The 19,045-nt window shown below is 37.9% G+C and overlaps 1 protein-coding gene across 1 annotated transcript; it reads right to left on the minus strand.

Moving 5' to 3' along the window:
* Nucleotides 1–6,900: 6,900 nt before the first annotated feature.
* On the minus strand, nucleotides 6,901–18,528 carry LOC140149291 (tRNA-splicing endonuclease subunit Sen2-like). Its single transcript, XM_072171554.1, has 9 exons — nucleotides 18,245–18,528; nucleotides 14,009–14,206; nucleotides 13,437–13,524; nucleotides 12,340–12,397; nucleotides 11,397–12,060; nucleotides 10,644–10,697; nucleotides 9,562–9,700; nucleotides 9,002–9,156; nucleotides 6,901–7,529 (listed from the first exon to the last, which is right to left on the minus strand). Exons 2-9 carry the CDS (start codon nucleotides 14,198–14,200, stop codon nucleotides 7,368–7,370), a joined length of 1,512 nt encoding a protein of 503 aa, XP_072027655.1. The 5' UTR covers nucleotides 14,201–14,206; nucleotides 18,245–18,528; the 3' UTR covers nucleotides 6,901–7,367.
* Between the last annotated feature and the right edge of the window lie 517 nt (nucleotides 18,529–19,045).

Consider the following 19,045-nt stretch of genomic DNA (forward strand, 5'->3'; position numbering starts at 1 on the left):
AGTGCCATAATTCTCCTTTCCTTGGATATTTTCAGCGGATGCTGGCCTTACTATAGGGCCTTTTGACTGTGGCAATCCCCCAAAAAGCATGTTATATCCAGAGAACTGCTAAACCCAATGACCCCCCTCCCAAAAAAAACAACAAAAACCCCCAAAAAACATAGGTTTTAGCGGTTCTCACAAATATAGCTTGTTTAAAAGGCCTTTGGTAGGGCTAGAGGATGTCTTTTACATCAAAATGTTGGTACGGAAGGAAATCACATTGACTGTTGGGGTTTTCCCCTTTCAATGAATTACAAAAGGAGAAACTATAACTGTATTGCCTGATATAAGAAGTCATTTATTTGTTAAGTCATATTATATGCACAGGTTCTAAGTTGTCAAACTTGTGTTTTTATATGCTGTGATGCAAGTTTTCAGGAAATTGATTAACCTGAAGAAATTGATTGGAAAACATGTTTCTTAAATGGCATCTTTTAAAGAGGTACCAACCTGTTGATTCAGATTATGGCGTCGTGGTTTTTGCATAATACTGAATAACAGATGACTATAACCCGTCCCTATTGGATTCACCAGCGTGAGTACCGACCGAAGGGATGTGGACGCTATTCATCAGTATAAGGTGATTACAACGGTATGAAGATACTAAAATACTTGGTTGGAATGAGTCTGTAGTTGTGTTATTATAATAACATGTTGTATGCTGCCATGAACAGTCCCAGAACAACGCCAAATATGGATTAAAAGACCTTTGACCTTGGATGTACAACAGCATGTTATGATCTAATGGGAAACTGTGCACATCAACAAACACCATTTCTATCAAAAAGGCAACGTCTGATATAATTTGAAACCACATAAATTACTAGAGTTGGTTCTTCTCTTGGATTTGGACCAAGCTTTAGAATATCGAATGTTGCGTTTTAAAATAAAACAAACCAGAAATTTATCACCCATTGTAAAAGATATGGGACATGTACCGAATACATGTACATACATTGGCTGACCTTGTGGATTTCCTGGCCCAGCCATGCTAACCACATAAGGAGATTATACGATTAACCTAGTGCAACTATTGTCATAGCAGGGTATTATTATGTAATACTCCTGATCCATATTTGGCGTTCTCTTGGACTGATGAATAGATTCTTAGGTTAAGGTACTAAAAAGTATACTATACATTTTTTCTCACTTTTTTTTTCAGAACATGATATTTTTATGGCAAGTTATTGTAGAGAATACTGAATGGATATTTAGTCTTTAGAAAGTAGATACATTTTCTATATGTCTTGTGTACACCTATCAGTGCATGGCATAATATGGGTTGAAATCAAACCATGATCGTGGAGAAAGAAACGTCTTGCAGCTTGTTTCGCATCTCAATCCTAGAAGTAATTTTGATAATTTTCCCTACGGTTATGTGATCATAATTGAATCCAAGATGCAAGGCGAGAATTACACAAGCTTCCAGAGAATGGATCTCTCATTCTCTGATCGATGTGTGCACCCTTTAAATGGGCGACATAGGTGGGCTTTGTGTTCCTTTCATGCGTGTCGCTCTGTACTGAACAAAGCTTTGACGCGTTATCGGCTAATCTGATTACCAGTGCAGAGGCAGTCTGTTATGATGATTGAATCGGGCAATCAGAACTCCACTTCTATGTTTATGCTGACCACAGATAATTGAGGGACGTTCTTCTCTGAAAGCAAGTGTAGTGTCTTGCATAACCATAAAATATGCACAAAATGCTGAACACTGTTGTTTTACTGTGAATACAGCATGTAAAATTTGATGCAAGGCTTGCCTGTTTTATTTTCAGCAAATTTGGTATGAAACTATTTGAGGTTTAATGCTAACTGGTAATAATTCTGAACAGTACATTCCTGTCTTTAGAGCCTTACCTTATCTACTTATTTGGAAATCAATGTTAAGGTGGCACCGATCCTACTTAATAAAGCAATATACAAGACTGCTATTTCCTTACAAAATTATTTTACATTTCAGTTGATTCTATTTATTAAGTTTGATTTCAGCAAAATGTAATTCAAGATAACCATTTCAATGTGTGCATCCTCTTTACAGTAAGTAGTCATTTTTTCATCCATCAAATGTCAGTTTGCTACACTTACAAATTAATTTGGTTTTGATTTAGGATAAAACAGGTAGGTGCACCTGTTAGTCATACAAGAGAAGCATTGGTATCAATAGACAGATGCGCACCTGTAGTCGTACAAGAGAAGCATTGGCATCAATAGACGTGAGGCGCACCTGCTAGTCGTACAAGAGAAGCATTGGTATCGTACCACTTTGTATTATTGGTACTCTTTAGAATTTTACCATTATGAATAAACATTGATATTGGATTCAGTGTTTGTATGTATTGTAAAGATATGTAAGTATTTTTGCTGGTGTTGACCAGCAGCTGAAAGAAAGAATTTATAATATCATGATGCCAGAAATATAATGAATTTAATAAATTAAACAAAGAATAATGTTTTATATTTGTGAGTGTATTCATTATTTTATTGAGTTCACTATTAAGGTGTGTTCTTGAAGGGGGAATAACTTGTTGTTTCAAAGTTTTGAACAGTTGGAAGAATTTAGTACACATATCCCACCAACCCTTGTTAATGCTAGCCAATGTATTGTACACACAGACAAAAGTGGTGTGCATGAAATATCAAAATCATGAATAAATTATTTTTGAGCAATCTTCATGACCACCTTTTGGAAATGTAGGTAATATTCATTCATACAGAGATGCCACTCCGTTTCACTCAAAAAACCTGAAACTGGTGAGAAAAACCTGAAAAGGCTTGTGAATGCAAATAAATAAAAACACAGGAATTTGAACTCCCAAAAAAACCTGAAGAGTGGCATCTCTGCATCATAGACGATTTCTGCATACATAAAACAAAATTCAAATACTGTTCTTTCACTGGTATACTAGTAGTTTTGATTTTTTTTATTAAGGGGGTACTACACCCCTGTGGTAATTTTGTGACTATTTTTGCATTTTTATCAAAAAATAATAACACTGATAACAAAAGTTATGTATATTATTGGGGCAAGGAATCCAATTACTTCACTGAAATTTCAGTGATTCAAGACAAGCGGTTCAGTAAATATGATAGGATATGAGGTACATCCTTGCTGTACCTCTTTTCTTGTCATAAATAACGAACCGCTTGTCTTGGGTCACTAAAATTCCAGTGTAGTAATTGGATTTCTTGCCCCTATAATACAAATAACTTTTGTTACCACTGTGTTATTAGTTTTTGAGAAAAATGCAAAAATAGACACAAATTTATGGAGGGGTGTAGTACCCCCTTAACATGAAATAATAATACTATTCGCCACTTGCACGGTTCCGCCATTATGCACTATATGCGGGGAGAGCCTCGAACTGGCAGCATCCATGAAAGGAAGAATTACGTAACCTTACACAGAATGTTATGACTGGTTCAATTCCCATTCATGTATGCTGCCAGTTCGAGGCTCTCCCCGCACATAGTGCATAATGGCGGAACCGTGCAAGTGGCGAATAGAGTGATAGGAAGCTTCCTATTTGATGAGCATTGTTATCTATTCCAGTGATACCTCGTTAATTTCCCTGGACCTTTGGATGCATTAAAATAGGTACAGTGGAAACTCTTTTAATACGAAATTTGTGGGGCCACAAAATTTAGTTCGTCTTATCAGGATTTTGTCTCATCCATCAAATATTACATAGGGATTCCGTGCCAGGGACCTGAAAAATCATTATAACAGCCATTGGGCTAGTTTTCATGCCCCTCCAGTGAACATTGGCCAAATCCTCCCTGGAAAATTTTGGTGTTGGATAAGATAATAATATTGTCCATGTTTTTACATAATGCTGAATAACAAGTTTCCTATAATAATATGTCCCTAAAGTGCCTTGTGTCATTCACAGATAACGAGCATGGCTTTGCACCATAAACATGATAAACAAAACCTGTAACATTGCTCACTGCTGAAGTCATACAGGGTGTCCCAAAAAAAAGAGGCCCCTCATTGCGCCCTCTTTTTCTCCTATTTCTGAAAAGTTGATTAAATATATTTTGGTATGTAAAGAAACCATAAATCGTTAGCTTTAATAAACCAAAAAAATTATTTCAATCGGCTCACAACTTTTGAAGATATGCCCTTTTGAATAAAAGTACCTGTTTTTCACTCTGTCCACGGATAGCAAACAGAGTGGTTGGGATGGCTCATGCTGTGGAGTGGCCTGCACGATTACCAGACCTCACACCACCTTTTTTCCTTTGTGGCAAAATCTAAGATCTTCGTAGACGTATTACTGAGTGCATTCGCAAGTATCCGGCGCAAAAGGATGGTACGCATAGCATAATTGATGCAATGAGGACCGGGGCTGAAACCTGTATTCGCCAAGGAGGCAAGCAGGTAGAGGGCAGAGCAGCACAGTAAACTCAGTTCAGAAGAACCAAAGACAAACCAAACAGCCTTTTAGGGCTACCTTTTATCCTAAAAAGAGAAATGACTTATGTTGTAAATAAAAAAAGAAATCAAGAAACAACAAAGTAAGAAAGTAAGAAACATAATAAAACAAAAAGGCATAAATAACCAAGAAAAATAAGTAATTGCAAGTAAAGCAAAAGAACTCCCATTCGGCATCCATTTTACCCACAAATTAATGACACTATTAACAAAATCCATTGCTCATAAACCCACCGGTAAAGCCCATTCCATAAATAAAGTTATTTTATAAAGTTATCATTGAGGAATGTTTGATATTCATGCATGGTATGTGTACTCCTTTTCAATCTTTCAAGTAGCCAAACCTTCTCTGTGGACAGAGTGAAAAACGGGTACAATTCTTTAAAAGAGCATATCCTCAAAAGTTGTGAACCGATTGATAAAATTGTTTTGGTTTATTAAAGCTAACGACTCAAGGTTTTTTTACATACCAAAATATATTTGATTAAGTTTTCAGAAATAGGAGAATAAGAGGGCGCAATGAGGGGCCTCTTTTTTGGGACACCCTGTATAATACAAGGGGTGCAGTTTCTAGTTGGACGGTGATAACAACGATGAATAATTGTGATTTACAGAAATTAAGGTACCAGCATGTTCACCCCTGTATATCCTCAACAAAGACAAATATGTGATGGGATCAAGCAAAATCAGTTGGAAGTATTGATTTTGAGATATAGTCAAACAAGGAAATAATTTTTTCTCTTTCCTATTGTTTTGGAAACGCTTCTTTGGAACAATTTGTCCAATTTCAATGGGGTTTTCTGCAAAATGTAGCTTTGCAAATGCTTTACACATCAGAGTAGGAAAATGAAAATTGAATATGCCCGACTTCAGACCGATTTTACTTGATCACACACATATGTCAAAATTAAAACCAGCAGCCAATACCTCATTTGTTGAAATTGATTGAGAATGGTGATCGAAAACTTAAGGAACAAAATCAAAGTTACATTTCAATGGAAAGCACAGCACTAATTATCGAGAACACTTTGTGTACAAATCAATAGGGCATCCAATGGAGCAATCTGCAACTTTTAAATTTGCATCATCCTTTGGATTTTGGATCACCTTGTCATTATTTCTTGACAGATTTCAATTAATGAGGTCTTAAACTGAGCTAAATTGTGATGTTCCTGTGTTTGTTTAGGATTTGCAGTCTGTATATAATGCTGATAAATGCCTTGCATAGTCTATCAGGACTGTCTTCAAACTTTTTTGTCGCAGCATGATACATTTAATACAAACATCACTTTGCTATGCTGCTTCGCCATTGTTCTTATCATATTAATACTAACAAAGCTGCCAGTTTTTCAATAATTATGTAATTTCACCGATTCACAACTTTGCAGTCTCAGACACACGACAACAGCAATCACCATTCAGCTACTTTATAGCATTTTATTCAACATTTCACAAGCCATTACAGATATTATTTGGTAAGTTTGACCTATTTCCCCATGAAAAATAAGCTGTTTTATTGTGATAATCAGGCAGGTACTATTTTGTCAGCATTGACATGTTTTTTTTCTTCAAAAGGTTCATGTTGAACCAGTTGGTCAGATTCATGCTGAAGCAGCTGATTGCCAGTGTCACCAAAACCTAGCACTTCATCATTTAACCTGGATGAAATCAATCTGCGTGTTTCTACTGAGGGCCAAATTCCGTGCCATGCCGTGCCGTGCCGGGTCATACCGGGTAACAAGCCCAGTAGAAGCGATCTGGGTAATCGGTTGCCGTGTCATGCCGGGTCATGTGCTCGCCTTTCGTGATCCACCTCTTGAGGTGGATCATGCCGAATCAAAGCGTGTAATCCGCGCGGTAGAAGCGAGCCGTGTGATCGGGTTGCCGGGTCGAGGTCATGCGAACGCGATTTATAAGCTTTTATATTCTGCTTGTACAGTAGGGGCCTAGGCCTATAATGTAGTTCTTTCTGATATTATATACACTGGCCACATGTGTGACTCGCATGAACTTGATGAAGTAAAATGGATATGACTTTACTTAGTCTAGGCCTACTTCTTTATAGTTAATGAGTTGGTTATATTTTGGCTGTAAATTAATTATCATAATAGCCAATTACTAGATCCACTGGTAAATTAATGCAATTTGGATTTTACGAAAACACTAAATTGTGATTGTAGGTCATATGCCATGACCTGCCATGCGTGGACATGGGGGTATTTAAATTTAGGATACAACCGTCAAATCTGTTTTCCGTACTTCCGGTTTACAGGAAAAAATGCCGTGCATCGTGCGAGACACGGCTTTCTGGTCTCAGTAGAAACAAGCTGGGTAACGGTGGCCGGATTATGATCGGTATTTTGTGCCCGGAAAATAGCGGGTCAAAAAGCCGTACGCTCAGTATAAACACGCTGAATGGTCTATTCCAGTTGAGATTCATACAACCCCTATTGAACACATGTCCTCTCCCACAAAGGGGGTATAGACTTTAAATGTAGTCACTCATTCATGTAACCCCATTTGAAATTCAGACTCCCTGTGTGGAAGATAAAGGTCATGTCTGCCATAGGGGATGTATGTATTTCAAGTGGAATAGCCCAATAACCTGGCTTCAAGAGTAGAAGTGAGAATCTACCATGATTCGTAAGGTGTTGGTCACATTTTGCAATTATCTACCAACAATGTTTTTGATCAAACAAGCACAGGAAAATGCAACACCATGGGAGCAATTGTTTGCACAACTTGCCTAAAATGAGCATTGTGTTTGTTTTAACAATACAGCCTTTGGCTGTAAAGGCTGTATGATGTAGTACTTCATTTACATATTTTTTAGTATCGTTTTTTGAGGTTTGGTAATCAGCTATATGATTGCGAGACAATTCCATATCTATGATATTAGAGGCACAGCATTACCACTCTCCCGTTCCCGTGACGATACCCATCGTTTCATGACAACCTCCTGTACTTTGAACCGACGAAGACATTTGGGCGATGCCAGGTCATTTTCCTGCATCCCGGGTGGCTTCAGAACATAGCACACTAACATTTCCTGCAAGTAGAGAATATCAAACAAACTGTCAACACATTTTATCCACTGAGGATACATCACATAAAAAGCAGTTGCAGCCTAATTGAATTGATAAAATTACAGGTAAATTATGCGAAGTGAGTAGTTTGTGTGCATTCAATGAGACTTGTATCACAGTCATTCTCTCACTCAAACATATTGCATACATGATCAAAATTAATGAAGATCTTCCAGGGGTTGAGTTTTGAACATGCTAGGCGTGCTACAAAGAGCACTTCTGGAAATGTTAAAGCGGGCTGTCAGATGTGCTGTTAACTTGCACTTGGTAAGAAGTTTAGTAATTGAGGTGTGCTACAAATCGCAATCAGACATGCAATTTAATGTGTGCGATCGTACTTGTGCGCCTTAAAACTCAATCCCTGATCTTCTCATGACTGTTTGGATATACATATATTCTGTGGAAGTAGAAGTTCTCTTTGAGTTTAGAGTAAACTAGATTTCGCGGTTCTCGGGTCGGGCAGTTCTTGTAATAGGCCTATCCCTAATTGCCCAACACCCGTTACCAATATACCTGCCCTGACCTTTTACCTACCATGACTACTATGATATAGGCCTAGCGCCTAGGCCTACGTCTTCCAAGGAGGATCTCGAAAATACCCCGAAATTAGTAAACGCAATAACGCCTATATAGCGGGTTATAATGCCTTACCATAACTGATTATTTTAATGTTAACCATTCTGGATGACCCATAAATAGTCATGTTCTACTGAAATAGGCCTATGCACGCGTTCCGTATTGAAATATGTGTTTAAAATAGGCCTATTGGTCCGATGAGATGCACCTGGTAGTCACACTGTTAGGCCTAATGCTTTCAGTTGCACACACTGCGCCCGTTGGTACTCAGCGAAAGTGATCCGCTGCAAGACGCGATACCATAGCACGCAATAGCGCAGCGGACTCAGCGAAAGCAATCTACGCTGACGCGATAGCCCATGGACAGACGGACGGACGGACACTCTGTAAATAGTATTATGATGATCACATAAAAAATTGTTTCTCTAACACAGAAGTGCAAGTATTTTAAAACAATCTCTGAATATCACATATTTCTAGATCAAAAATATACCACAGTCCAATTTAAAACCAGTTGAAAGCAGATAGATACAATGTGTATCTTCAACACATGACTTGCTTATGATGTCATGCATAAGTCTGTAAGTCACCTTAAATGTTCTGAATCATTCAGTATAAGCTCACATAACAGATGAAAACATAACTTGTGGATACAATGACAAAAATGCATGGTAATCAAAAGGGTGATATCATATCTTTTTGTACTAATAATTTTGCATGTTGTGATATAAGCAGCAACAGAATAAATGTACAGCACCTTGATAACCAATTAATTACGGATCTAAGGTACTATATAAATTGTTTTCATTTACTGTGTGTGATTCTGCTAGACTGTATTTCTTTACACCCTATATCTTACCTTAGCTACATTCTCTGTGATCCGGTTCATACCGGTTACAGCACCCCAATTCCAGAATCTTGCGTCAGCATGCTGAGTAGAGGAATGTTCATCTATCATGTTTACCAGAACAGAATAACTGGCATGGTAGAATGGTGGGCCTTTCTTATATAAAACTGAAATGTCAACAATAATGCAAATACATTCTAAATTAAAACCTAAATTGAGATTTAAAAAGAGGCACTCAATAAATCACTACATAATTCCTACAAACATAAGGGACTTAGTTTTTTCTGTTTTGTTTTAACTTAAGTATTTATGGCAACGGTGATGGTCTGAAATTAAAAACAAACATTTACTTTTCTACAAATGTTTGAAAACATCGTCAAGTTACATGACTTTGAGACAAGTTTTCAATTTGAGACATGTATAAAAGTGTCTTGGTTACACATTTTGCATACAAAATGATGTGAAGTGAAAATCATACACATATCTATATAAAAAAGACTAAAAAGGTCATCTAGCAAAACCCTGGCCCTTTTTAATAAATATTCAATCAAAATGCTATACACAATACTTACCAAAATCCGCTCCATATTTAGCGCCACCTTTCGGTACCCAGCCTTTGCTCCTCAGATAGTGGTATACGACATAGTTGGGCAAGAAATTGCTTTGGCGAGAACAAAATGTCCTCCACATCCTGCTTAACATCATTGGTTTCTGAAAAATGTACAAACATAGAGCTCATTTTACACACAAATTAAAATTGCACATATTGTTGGACAGCCATGCAGTAAATCATTCTCTGTTTTCATGGTCATTTCTGCTTCTTTTATTCTGCTGTCAATCACACAGTATTTGCTCTAGCAGTCACATGCTTTCATTGATTCTGACCATATTTGGTCACATCACTGACCAAGACCACACATATCACATAACAATTGTGGCATCAAATGTCACACAGGGGTCACAAAGGCAAATAACATGATTTTCAACAAAAATGCCTTGTCTCCCACAAATTGCATAGCACAGTGATGACACTTGCACATATGAATTGTCAGTAGCAAATGTTTATGGGTAGGGTTGCCAAATTCCTGGGAATTTGGAATGCAGCAAAGTACCAATGGGAATTTTGCAGGAATATTAGGAATTTTGGGAAACATTAAAAAAAATTTGAATCCTCTTATTTTAAGAATGGTAAGAATGAATAATACGGGTATAAAACAATGTCAACAAGGTGATTTGTGAACCACTAGACCACCTGCCCGCCACAGTCACATGGAGGGTTGTGATGGAATAGAAGCTGGTTCTCAAACCTAGCATTTCTATATAGCCCCCTTCACAAATTCTTGGAGGGACTAGCAGGGCAGAGAACTATTGGAAATGACAGTCGCCTCCTCAAACTTGTTCACCTATGTATGCTGCCATCCACCCAGCTGAAGGCCAAAGGTTTTGGCCGCAACGTTGGTGATTCCATCTAACCAAAAGTGAGTTTTTCTGGTTGACCAGATTTAATTATCTACTAATTGAAAGTGAGTCTAGGTTTCTGGCACCCTACTAAAAAGGTAAGGTTTGGTTTATTTTGATACTTTTATTTCAATGTGACATGTGGATACAATCAATTGTATTTCAATATTCAGCATAATACATATAAATTACCTACCCCATCTTCATCAAGCACTGATAAACACCCAAGTCCAAAGGAGAGGAAGAATGCCTGCAAATAATCAAAACATCATGTGTTAAAAGCTGCACATTTTCTGTAGTTGTGCCTTAGTGTGGGAAATACAGATCAGTCTCCCACCTGCTATATTATTTTTCCCAACACATTGCCTTTGTATCATTTTATCCATGTATCATGTAAGGCACAATGTTTAATTTGTTCATATAGCACTATTGGTGTTCCAAATCGTACCAATGGCTCTCTCTATCATACCCTGAACATTTTGCACAGTGATTTTGTTTTTTATTTAAATTAAAAACGATAACACTATGAAAATGTTAATTATTATGCTTGATACCATTTATAACATCACCAAGTATGATAGAAAGAGTCATCAGTACATAACCGGGCATTGATAGGACCAAATTTGACAGGATGCCTAGAGTGTGTAATATGAAAGGAGAGGTCCAAATTTAATGTACTTGATTGAAATCAGATAATGCAATATTAGCGTGATAGCATTAGTGGAGTTCTACGAGGGAATTGGCAATTAAAACCAAGGAACCCCGATTGTCAAAGCTCCAAGTATGTTGCTCATTAACAGGGCGCTTGCGTCAATCAGAGCAAAAGAGTGCCATACTTTTCTGGAAGCTAGTGTACTGTTGTGCACTTTCTTTTCCAAAATTAAAATGGCGATTGATAGTCTGAATAACAGAAACAAACAGTTTCAAACAGCAACAAAACTAAGATTACCTCTTCAAAAGTGAGTTGCAGATACTCATAAATCTTGAATGGTTCGGATTTTTTCACCACTTTCTTGGTCCTCTTTTGAGCATCCATTGACTGCTCACTTCCTTTACCAATTTTATCATCCCTATTATCGCCATCATCTTCACTAACAATAATGAATTCCTCTCCACTATCCTCACTGTCTTGCATGTTGTCACCACATACTTTGGATGTAGCACCATTAACATCATCATTGCCACCATCATTAGTGTCCTGTGCATCCAAAGCTGAGTTGCTTAAGTCTGATACTTCATAACCATCTCTCATCCACTCACGCTGTTTTACAGGTACTATACTCTTTTCATCAAGGTCATCAGAATCCATTACTTTACATGTTGAGTCTGGCTTTATGTCTTCACTTTCATGTCTGGGTCCTTCATGTGAGGTTTCCTTTGATTGTTGAATTGTAACCCCACTAGTAGATGGGATATCATGTACATCAGTCCTAATGCTGGATTCTAATTCAACACTTTCATTGCCTTGACATCTGTCAGAAGATGAGCTGCTCTCTTGGTTACCACCGCTGCCACTGGAAGAATTTGATTGTTCTGTCTGCATTTGAATCTCTTTCCGTTTCTTTTGGTTTTGTTGAGCCAGAAGCTGTTGCCAAGACAAGTGACGCTCATACCTGGAAATATGAACATTAATATAATCATGAAATTTGTCACACATGAATATTGTATCGATGTACAAAATGTGTAACTAAAAACAAACAAACAGGTAAACATTAACACATAATTCCAAGTCTAAAATATCAAACACATTATTAGAACATGTATGCTAAATGCTTTTTCATATTGTGAATCCAAATTCTTGAGTCAAATTTCAAAGTGCAGTTTCTTTTTTAAACTTGTGTCAGTAGTTTACCATGGCAACCAAAATGACTGTACTAATTCCTCCTACTTACTTGTGTTGTCTCACTTGTTGAAATCTCTGTTGCTGAAATTTCCTTTCCTTAGCAGGCACTAAATCAAAGTAAAGCATAAATTCATCAATCTATAAACAATATTAATAATGTACGTTTTCTCCTATAGATGCATTAACAATCAGACTTTTGCCAACATTTCCCAACATTGATGTATCAAACCAAAAGAACTGAACCATCTGCAAAAGCTTTAAAAGTCAAAGCTGATTTACCAACAACCATAATCATGCCATATCACCTCTCTTGCTGTCTGGTGGTGTACACACCTAGTCTTCAGTAACCACCCATTCTGGTTAAGATCTGACTCTTCAGGTTCCTAAGACAGGTAAATATGCTTGAGAGAGAGCTTTTTGATTGGCACCAGGTCACGGAACACTCTCTCAAGTCATACACAATGCTCCCACTGTTGAGAGCTTCAAGGAGAGGAGAGCGTGGCCTAGCGGTTAAGGCATTGGACTGTGAATCCAAGGGTCAAGCGGTTAAGGCATTGGACTGTGAATCCAAGGGTTCGAATCCCGGGTCCGCCTGAGCTCGGCTGGCTCTTTGCGTCCTTGGGCAAGGCACTTCACTCTACTTGCTTAGTGCTTCGAGGGCACTTTAAGCTGTCTGTCCGATGTACATGCAGATTTTCTCACATTAATGTAGTGTGCATGTTAAAGAACGTCACAGGCTATTCGAAAAGAGCAGGGGATCATCCCGGTACTGTTGACTGTACTTCAAAAATACACTGATCTACTCTAGGTTCCAGAGTAAAAAATAAGTACAGCTTGTCTGTACGCAGTGCGATAATACTCATACATATGAGGGAGGCACTTATAAGGAAGAAGAAGAAGAAGAAGAAGTCATATCTCAAAACAGAGTTGTTTCTGAATTCGACTGTTTACTTTCATGTTTGCCTTATCATCATTTTTTCAATTCTGGGGTAAAGGTGCTTCATACATGTACGTGTTGATTAATAATAATAATGAAATGTATTCCCACCAAACAGTACATACAAGTATATAGTTATTACAGCAATTTCTATACATTTTATGATACAGTTTAACTTACAACACAATTACATAGTCAGAAATACTCACAGTTTTTCCTTCTTAAACCTTGAAAAGATGATGCAAACTTCTGATGTTGTGGTTTACTTTTGGACAGAATTCCCTTGCCAAAGAATCCCTAAAGTAATCAAAAATAATTGTTAATGAGACAATGTTGTTACCCAGACCAGACAACACATTCTTTCTTTTTTTAACTATGCACTTTCTTTTCAGATATTTCAATCCAAAGAGTATTCTGGCATTGCTTTGTTAAAAAGAGATTCAAATATCTAGAAATTAATATGAAGGTTGGTTAAAAAAAGAGAAATAAGGTGCAGTGATTTGTATTTTGCTAAACCAGTGGTGTAGCGTGAGTCATCCTATGGGGGTGGGGGACACACAGACCATAATTGGAATGGACCGGGGATGATGAGGGATTGGGCACAAGTCATTTTTCAGCAATTTTCCTATGGAATTTTCAAATGGGGACATGTGCTCCCCTATCACACTACACCACTGGGCTACACACAGGCATAAGCCCACAAGCCTCAACTTTATCTTATAAATTCAATTCTTAACATTTTTTATCAAATATACATGTAAAATAAATTCTTTGGCCTTACCATTTTGTACAGAAATATGATATCGCCTTCTCTTTTTACTAGTACACAATTTGTTGCCAAATGTCCAGTATAGAAAAACCAGTGGCCATCAGCAGCTTGTTTCTTTGTGATAGTTTCTATGGGAACGGGAAATGGTGCCTCCTCTGACTGGTACACCCTCTTCTTTGGACGAGGACTGCTTAAATCAGCCATTATAATCTGCAAAATTATTTAACAAATTCATTTTTTTTAATTTTAAGATTTTTAAAATGTATCTAGTCTAACTTGCTTAATAAGTTAGTTAGGCATCAGTATAATAAGTTGGTTAGGTATCAGTATAATAAGTTGGTTAGGCATCAGTATAATAAGTTGGTTACCAGACGACGGTGGACTACATTATTCAATGTGGCAACAGCCAAAAGCGTAAACAAAACAGACAATATGACGGCAACACTGCCTGCACGATGGACGCAATTATTTTTTCCCGGAGCCAAGCCCAAGATCCGTTTTAGCTCTATTGGCGGGTGGCCCCATTACAGAAAAAAAATGCACAAAATATATTTCCCAGTGCAATATATACATTTTCACATGAAAATAAATAATTTTAAATTCAAAGAAAAAAGAAGAAGAAAAATTTTTAATCATCGCCGGGGATGGGAATCGAAATTTTCAGTATATATATCGTAACATATCGTATGCGTTATTCATACAAAAAACTTAAAAAACAGTACTTACAATGAGGTTCACTGGCGAACCTCAACGGATTTAGACTGATAAAATAGTGCTTAATAACATACGTACAGTTTTGGAATAATTTGAGACATTTTTGTGTTTACGTGTAAAACCAATGACAACGTCAAAATTGAGCCAATCTTGGCCGGCCCCCCCTGTTGGTTACAGTTTGATCGGTTCGTAATTGGCGGGCCTTATAACATCACAGATTAATATCAATATATTTTATTTGAAAGTCCTGTACTTTGACTACTTTAAACACGCCAAATATAGTCAGGTCAATTATATCACTCTTAACGTGGGTCTACTTTTCGGAGTAGTGATAAAAGCCGAATCATTCCCGCCGATACACTAGAGGAACAATCACAAATGTATTCAACTTTGTCACAGGTGTTTTCGAGACTCATTTTTTATCTCCTCTACTATCAAAGACTGGAATCAACTGTTAACAGCCCAACTTCCAAGAGTTGCAGCATCAAGCAGCATTAATTAGTTACTTTTCTACCATATCAATCGACACACACAGCCAGCCTTTTAACATTTATTGTGGATGTGTCCATCAGGATATGTTGCTGACCAAACCATTGAGATTGAGAAAACGTTTAACACAGCCAAGTTTCATAGACAGAGCCGGTGCACTCTAGGCGAGAGCAGAATGATGTCATAACTACGCCGGTGAAAACAAGTCAAGTTGGTGAAAACGAGCTGCATGTTTGTAAACAACTTGCCCCTAATAATAGAGCAAATGAATTCTTCTTCTTCTTCTCTTCGGGTACCCCCACAGTCTCCCAAAACATCAAAACACCAAAAACATTGCACATATGCTTACTTAGACTGCCCTTTATCATATTAAACACACACAGTTTTGGTCTCGGTACAAAAACCAAGTCCACATCGTGATCATCAAATTCTTTTATTCTTCAGTTTGGTTGGTTCCCGAAGCTGTTCCTACAAGCATCACACACATCGCTATAGATATATAATCGACCGGAAATCAGGGATCATTAAAACGTCCCCAGATATCAATTTCTGGTTAACTGCATTACAGAACAATACAAAGTACACAAAGATCGTCCATCAGACGGGGAAAAAAATGTATAAACTTAGGAACATTACTAGATACTAACAAAGATATAACAAGGAGAAATTGTCTAGCAATATATAATAACCTCAATAAATTTCAGCAAAGCAAAATAGCAACCATTACAACAAAAAGAGAGAATTTTTAATGCTTATGTAGGGTCCATTTTTCTATACGACAGTGAATTATGGACATTGACAACAAAGCTAGAACACAAAGTAGATCTATTCATGTATTTGTTTTCCAAAGAACTCTACTTAGAAGAACCAAAGTTGGAGTATGCCTCGGCTGCGTGGAACCCGTATGTCAAACAGCAGGTGAACGCATTGGAGGCAGTGCAGCGTCCAGCACCTAGATTTGTTTACAACAATTATGAAAGAACAGCTAGTGTTACACAGATGCTGTAACGCCTTGAGTGGGACTCCCTAGCTACCAGACGACTGCTCAACCAGAGTACAATGTTCTTTAAGATACATCATGGGCTGGTGAACATCCCATTCCCTTCGACGGTAGTACTATTTGCTCGTCAGGGTAGAGCATCCAACATCTAAATAGTTGCATGTTTGTCATAATATTAATTACACAGCTTCTTGTACTTCTTGCCTAAACGTCTATGCTTGAAATTGTAATTATTACTTCATTATTTATCCAGAATAAATAAGAATTCATTAGCACATCATGCACATCGGCGCACCAAAACTGAGATGGCACTTCAGTGCAAACTTAAATAGGGCAGTGCCAATACGAAGTCTGTTCATTGCCCGGTTTTGAAGTTTGTGTTGGGAAAGTTGATGAACTGCAGTTTAATCATCTGTTTCTACCGACTCAACCAAGAAGAAGAAGAAGAGGTTAGGTTATGTGTATCACATCCCAAGACTTGCGTAATGTACGGAAACACATTTTTGTGCACAAAATTTTAGGCCTATAACAAAACGCATATTTTGTGCAATTGTACAGCTATTGTTTCTACCCTATGACGTATAAAAGTTACCTCTTATCAAAGTGTCCGCAAAAAAATGGTCATCGCAAGCATCTTTGATGCAGAAAACTAAGGATATTAACGCAGGGACAGGCCGAAAACCTTACCTCGATCGTAAAATCCAGCCGATGCATGTCATTTATAAATTATTCATTAAATTCATTGTGTAAATGTCACTGATTGTGTCCATGTATTGTTCTTGCACCTGCGAAAGCAGTTGTCAAGCTGAATTTATACTCGATCGCTGGATCACCACGTGAATTCGCCTCTCAAAAACCTCTACGAGGTTGTTAAGCATCTAGCACGCTGACTGGCTTAGCAATTGTCAAAGTAGTTTTGTAAACCAATCAGGTTAGACGTACTTTACTGGCGGGGTCACATAAATTAATACCCCCGGTACCATAAAAGGCTGTCGCGTTCATTGATTGGCTTACGATTGCAATGAATGGTTTTTGCAACCAATCACAAAACGGGTTATATGGCGCCCGTCGGAAATTTTGCACACGTCCATGACGTCATGGCCCAGTGCCACGAGGCTTCGCTTTTCTGCAAAAGCGAGGGAGTGATATAAAGTCAGTTTCACACCTGTGATTTATGAAGCGCATCCACAGCGCATTTGACAGTTCTCTGTGAAATTTGCGATTTTCAACAACAGGATTCCATGAAATTGACGATTATGTAAGTTATTCTGCATGATCGGTAATAATTAATATATTTGTTTTATATTGTGAGTAGTGCAAGTTGAAGTTTGTGAGTTTGTGGTTTTGTATAATGTTATGTGCAAGAGTGTTTTCAGGAAGCATAAATTGGCAGGCCGTCATGCTAAATTGTCCACCTTATATGTTACTTCTGCTTCTGCTTCTGCTGGCTCTTATACTGGCTGGACTCGGTTAGAGTATGTTAGTTTGCCGATTAGCTGGACATATCACACATATCACATGAAGTGTTCTGGTTCTGGTTAGTTTCTCTGCAAACGCCTCTGTAGGCTATCACGCAAAGGGACGAAGTTCACAGCAGCAGCTAGTCATAATGTGAGTCCCTAATAAGCGTAGCTATGCTCATGTCTTTCAGATGACCTTTGAATATGTTAAGTGAGTGCGCTTCTTTGGTACAATCAGGTAGAAGATTCCATTCTGGAGTTGTTCTTGGTATAAGGGAATATTTGTATTTGTCTTTCTTTGTGGTGGATTTAGTAAGGGTGAAAGGAGACTTGTTTCTCCGTGTTCGTCTAGATGAGGGGCTCTGCTTTAAATGGTGTGATGTGTCCAGACTGGATATAAGCATGTACATGTAAGGTCAGAAGGTTAGGTAAGCTTAAAGTTAAATTAAATATAGTGAGTCTCACTGGACATTGCTGAAGCTGGAGTTATTAAATGGATTCGGCTGTATTGATAATGTTATGAACCTTATCCCAAGCTCTCTACATGTGCTTGATACATTAAAGTACTTTACTAATCTAACTTACCACATGTATCCAAGAACAAAAAGAACGTAAACACTATACTAAAATGCAGAAAACCTTAGACGAGCGCGTATTGTAAGGATACATCGCGTATATACTGCGTTGAACGCACTTGTCTCTGATTGGCTGCTAAGGCGATATATTGTTGCTGAGTGGAAATTTATGAATGAACTGTGCGCCGTACGCGTTGTTAGCGCCGAATTTGCAACATCACGGTAGTCGCGCTCGTAAAAGGTTTGCTGCATTTTAGTATAGAGCATGAGAACTGCATGCACAGGCTGCAATGACGGGTTAGTGTTCCATATTTGTTCATACGCTGGTTCCCGCGAACTTGGCTGCCTCTCTTTGTGTTCGGTCTATCCATTTAGTGGTAGGAGAAACTTAGATGCAGGGAATTCCTAGTCTCTAGTAAATGCGCCCTACGATATCGCCATTTTACCACGTAGTTTAACCCAGCGTTTGCAAAGACTATTCGGGCCGGTCAGGGTCGGCGTAAAAGTGCTTAAAATACGTGTCGGACGTAAAAGATGACATTAAAACTATCCTTTTTTTCTTAAAAACTTGAAAAATGTGAAATAATGAAATAATGGAAAATAATGAAATATTTGATCGGCATTTTTTTCTGACCGGAGTCGGGTAACGGGAAACTGGGAGTCAACTTTCATTAGCCTTATATGGAATTGGTTTTTTTAAACCCATTTTTTTTTGCATATTCACAATGTACACATCATAGGCTTTAGGAACCAGGAGGGGTGGGGGGGGGCTCAGCCCTCAATAATTTTGGTGCCGGGGCTGGAGTACCTA

Source organism: Amphiura filiformis, chromosome 3 (assembly GCF_039555335.1).
Source record: "Amphiura filiformis chromosome 3, Afil_fr2py, whole genome shotgun sequence".
Lineage (NCBI taxonomy): Eukaryota > Metazoa > Echinodermata > Ophiuroidea > Amphilepidida > Amphiuridae > Amphiura > Amphiura filiformis.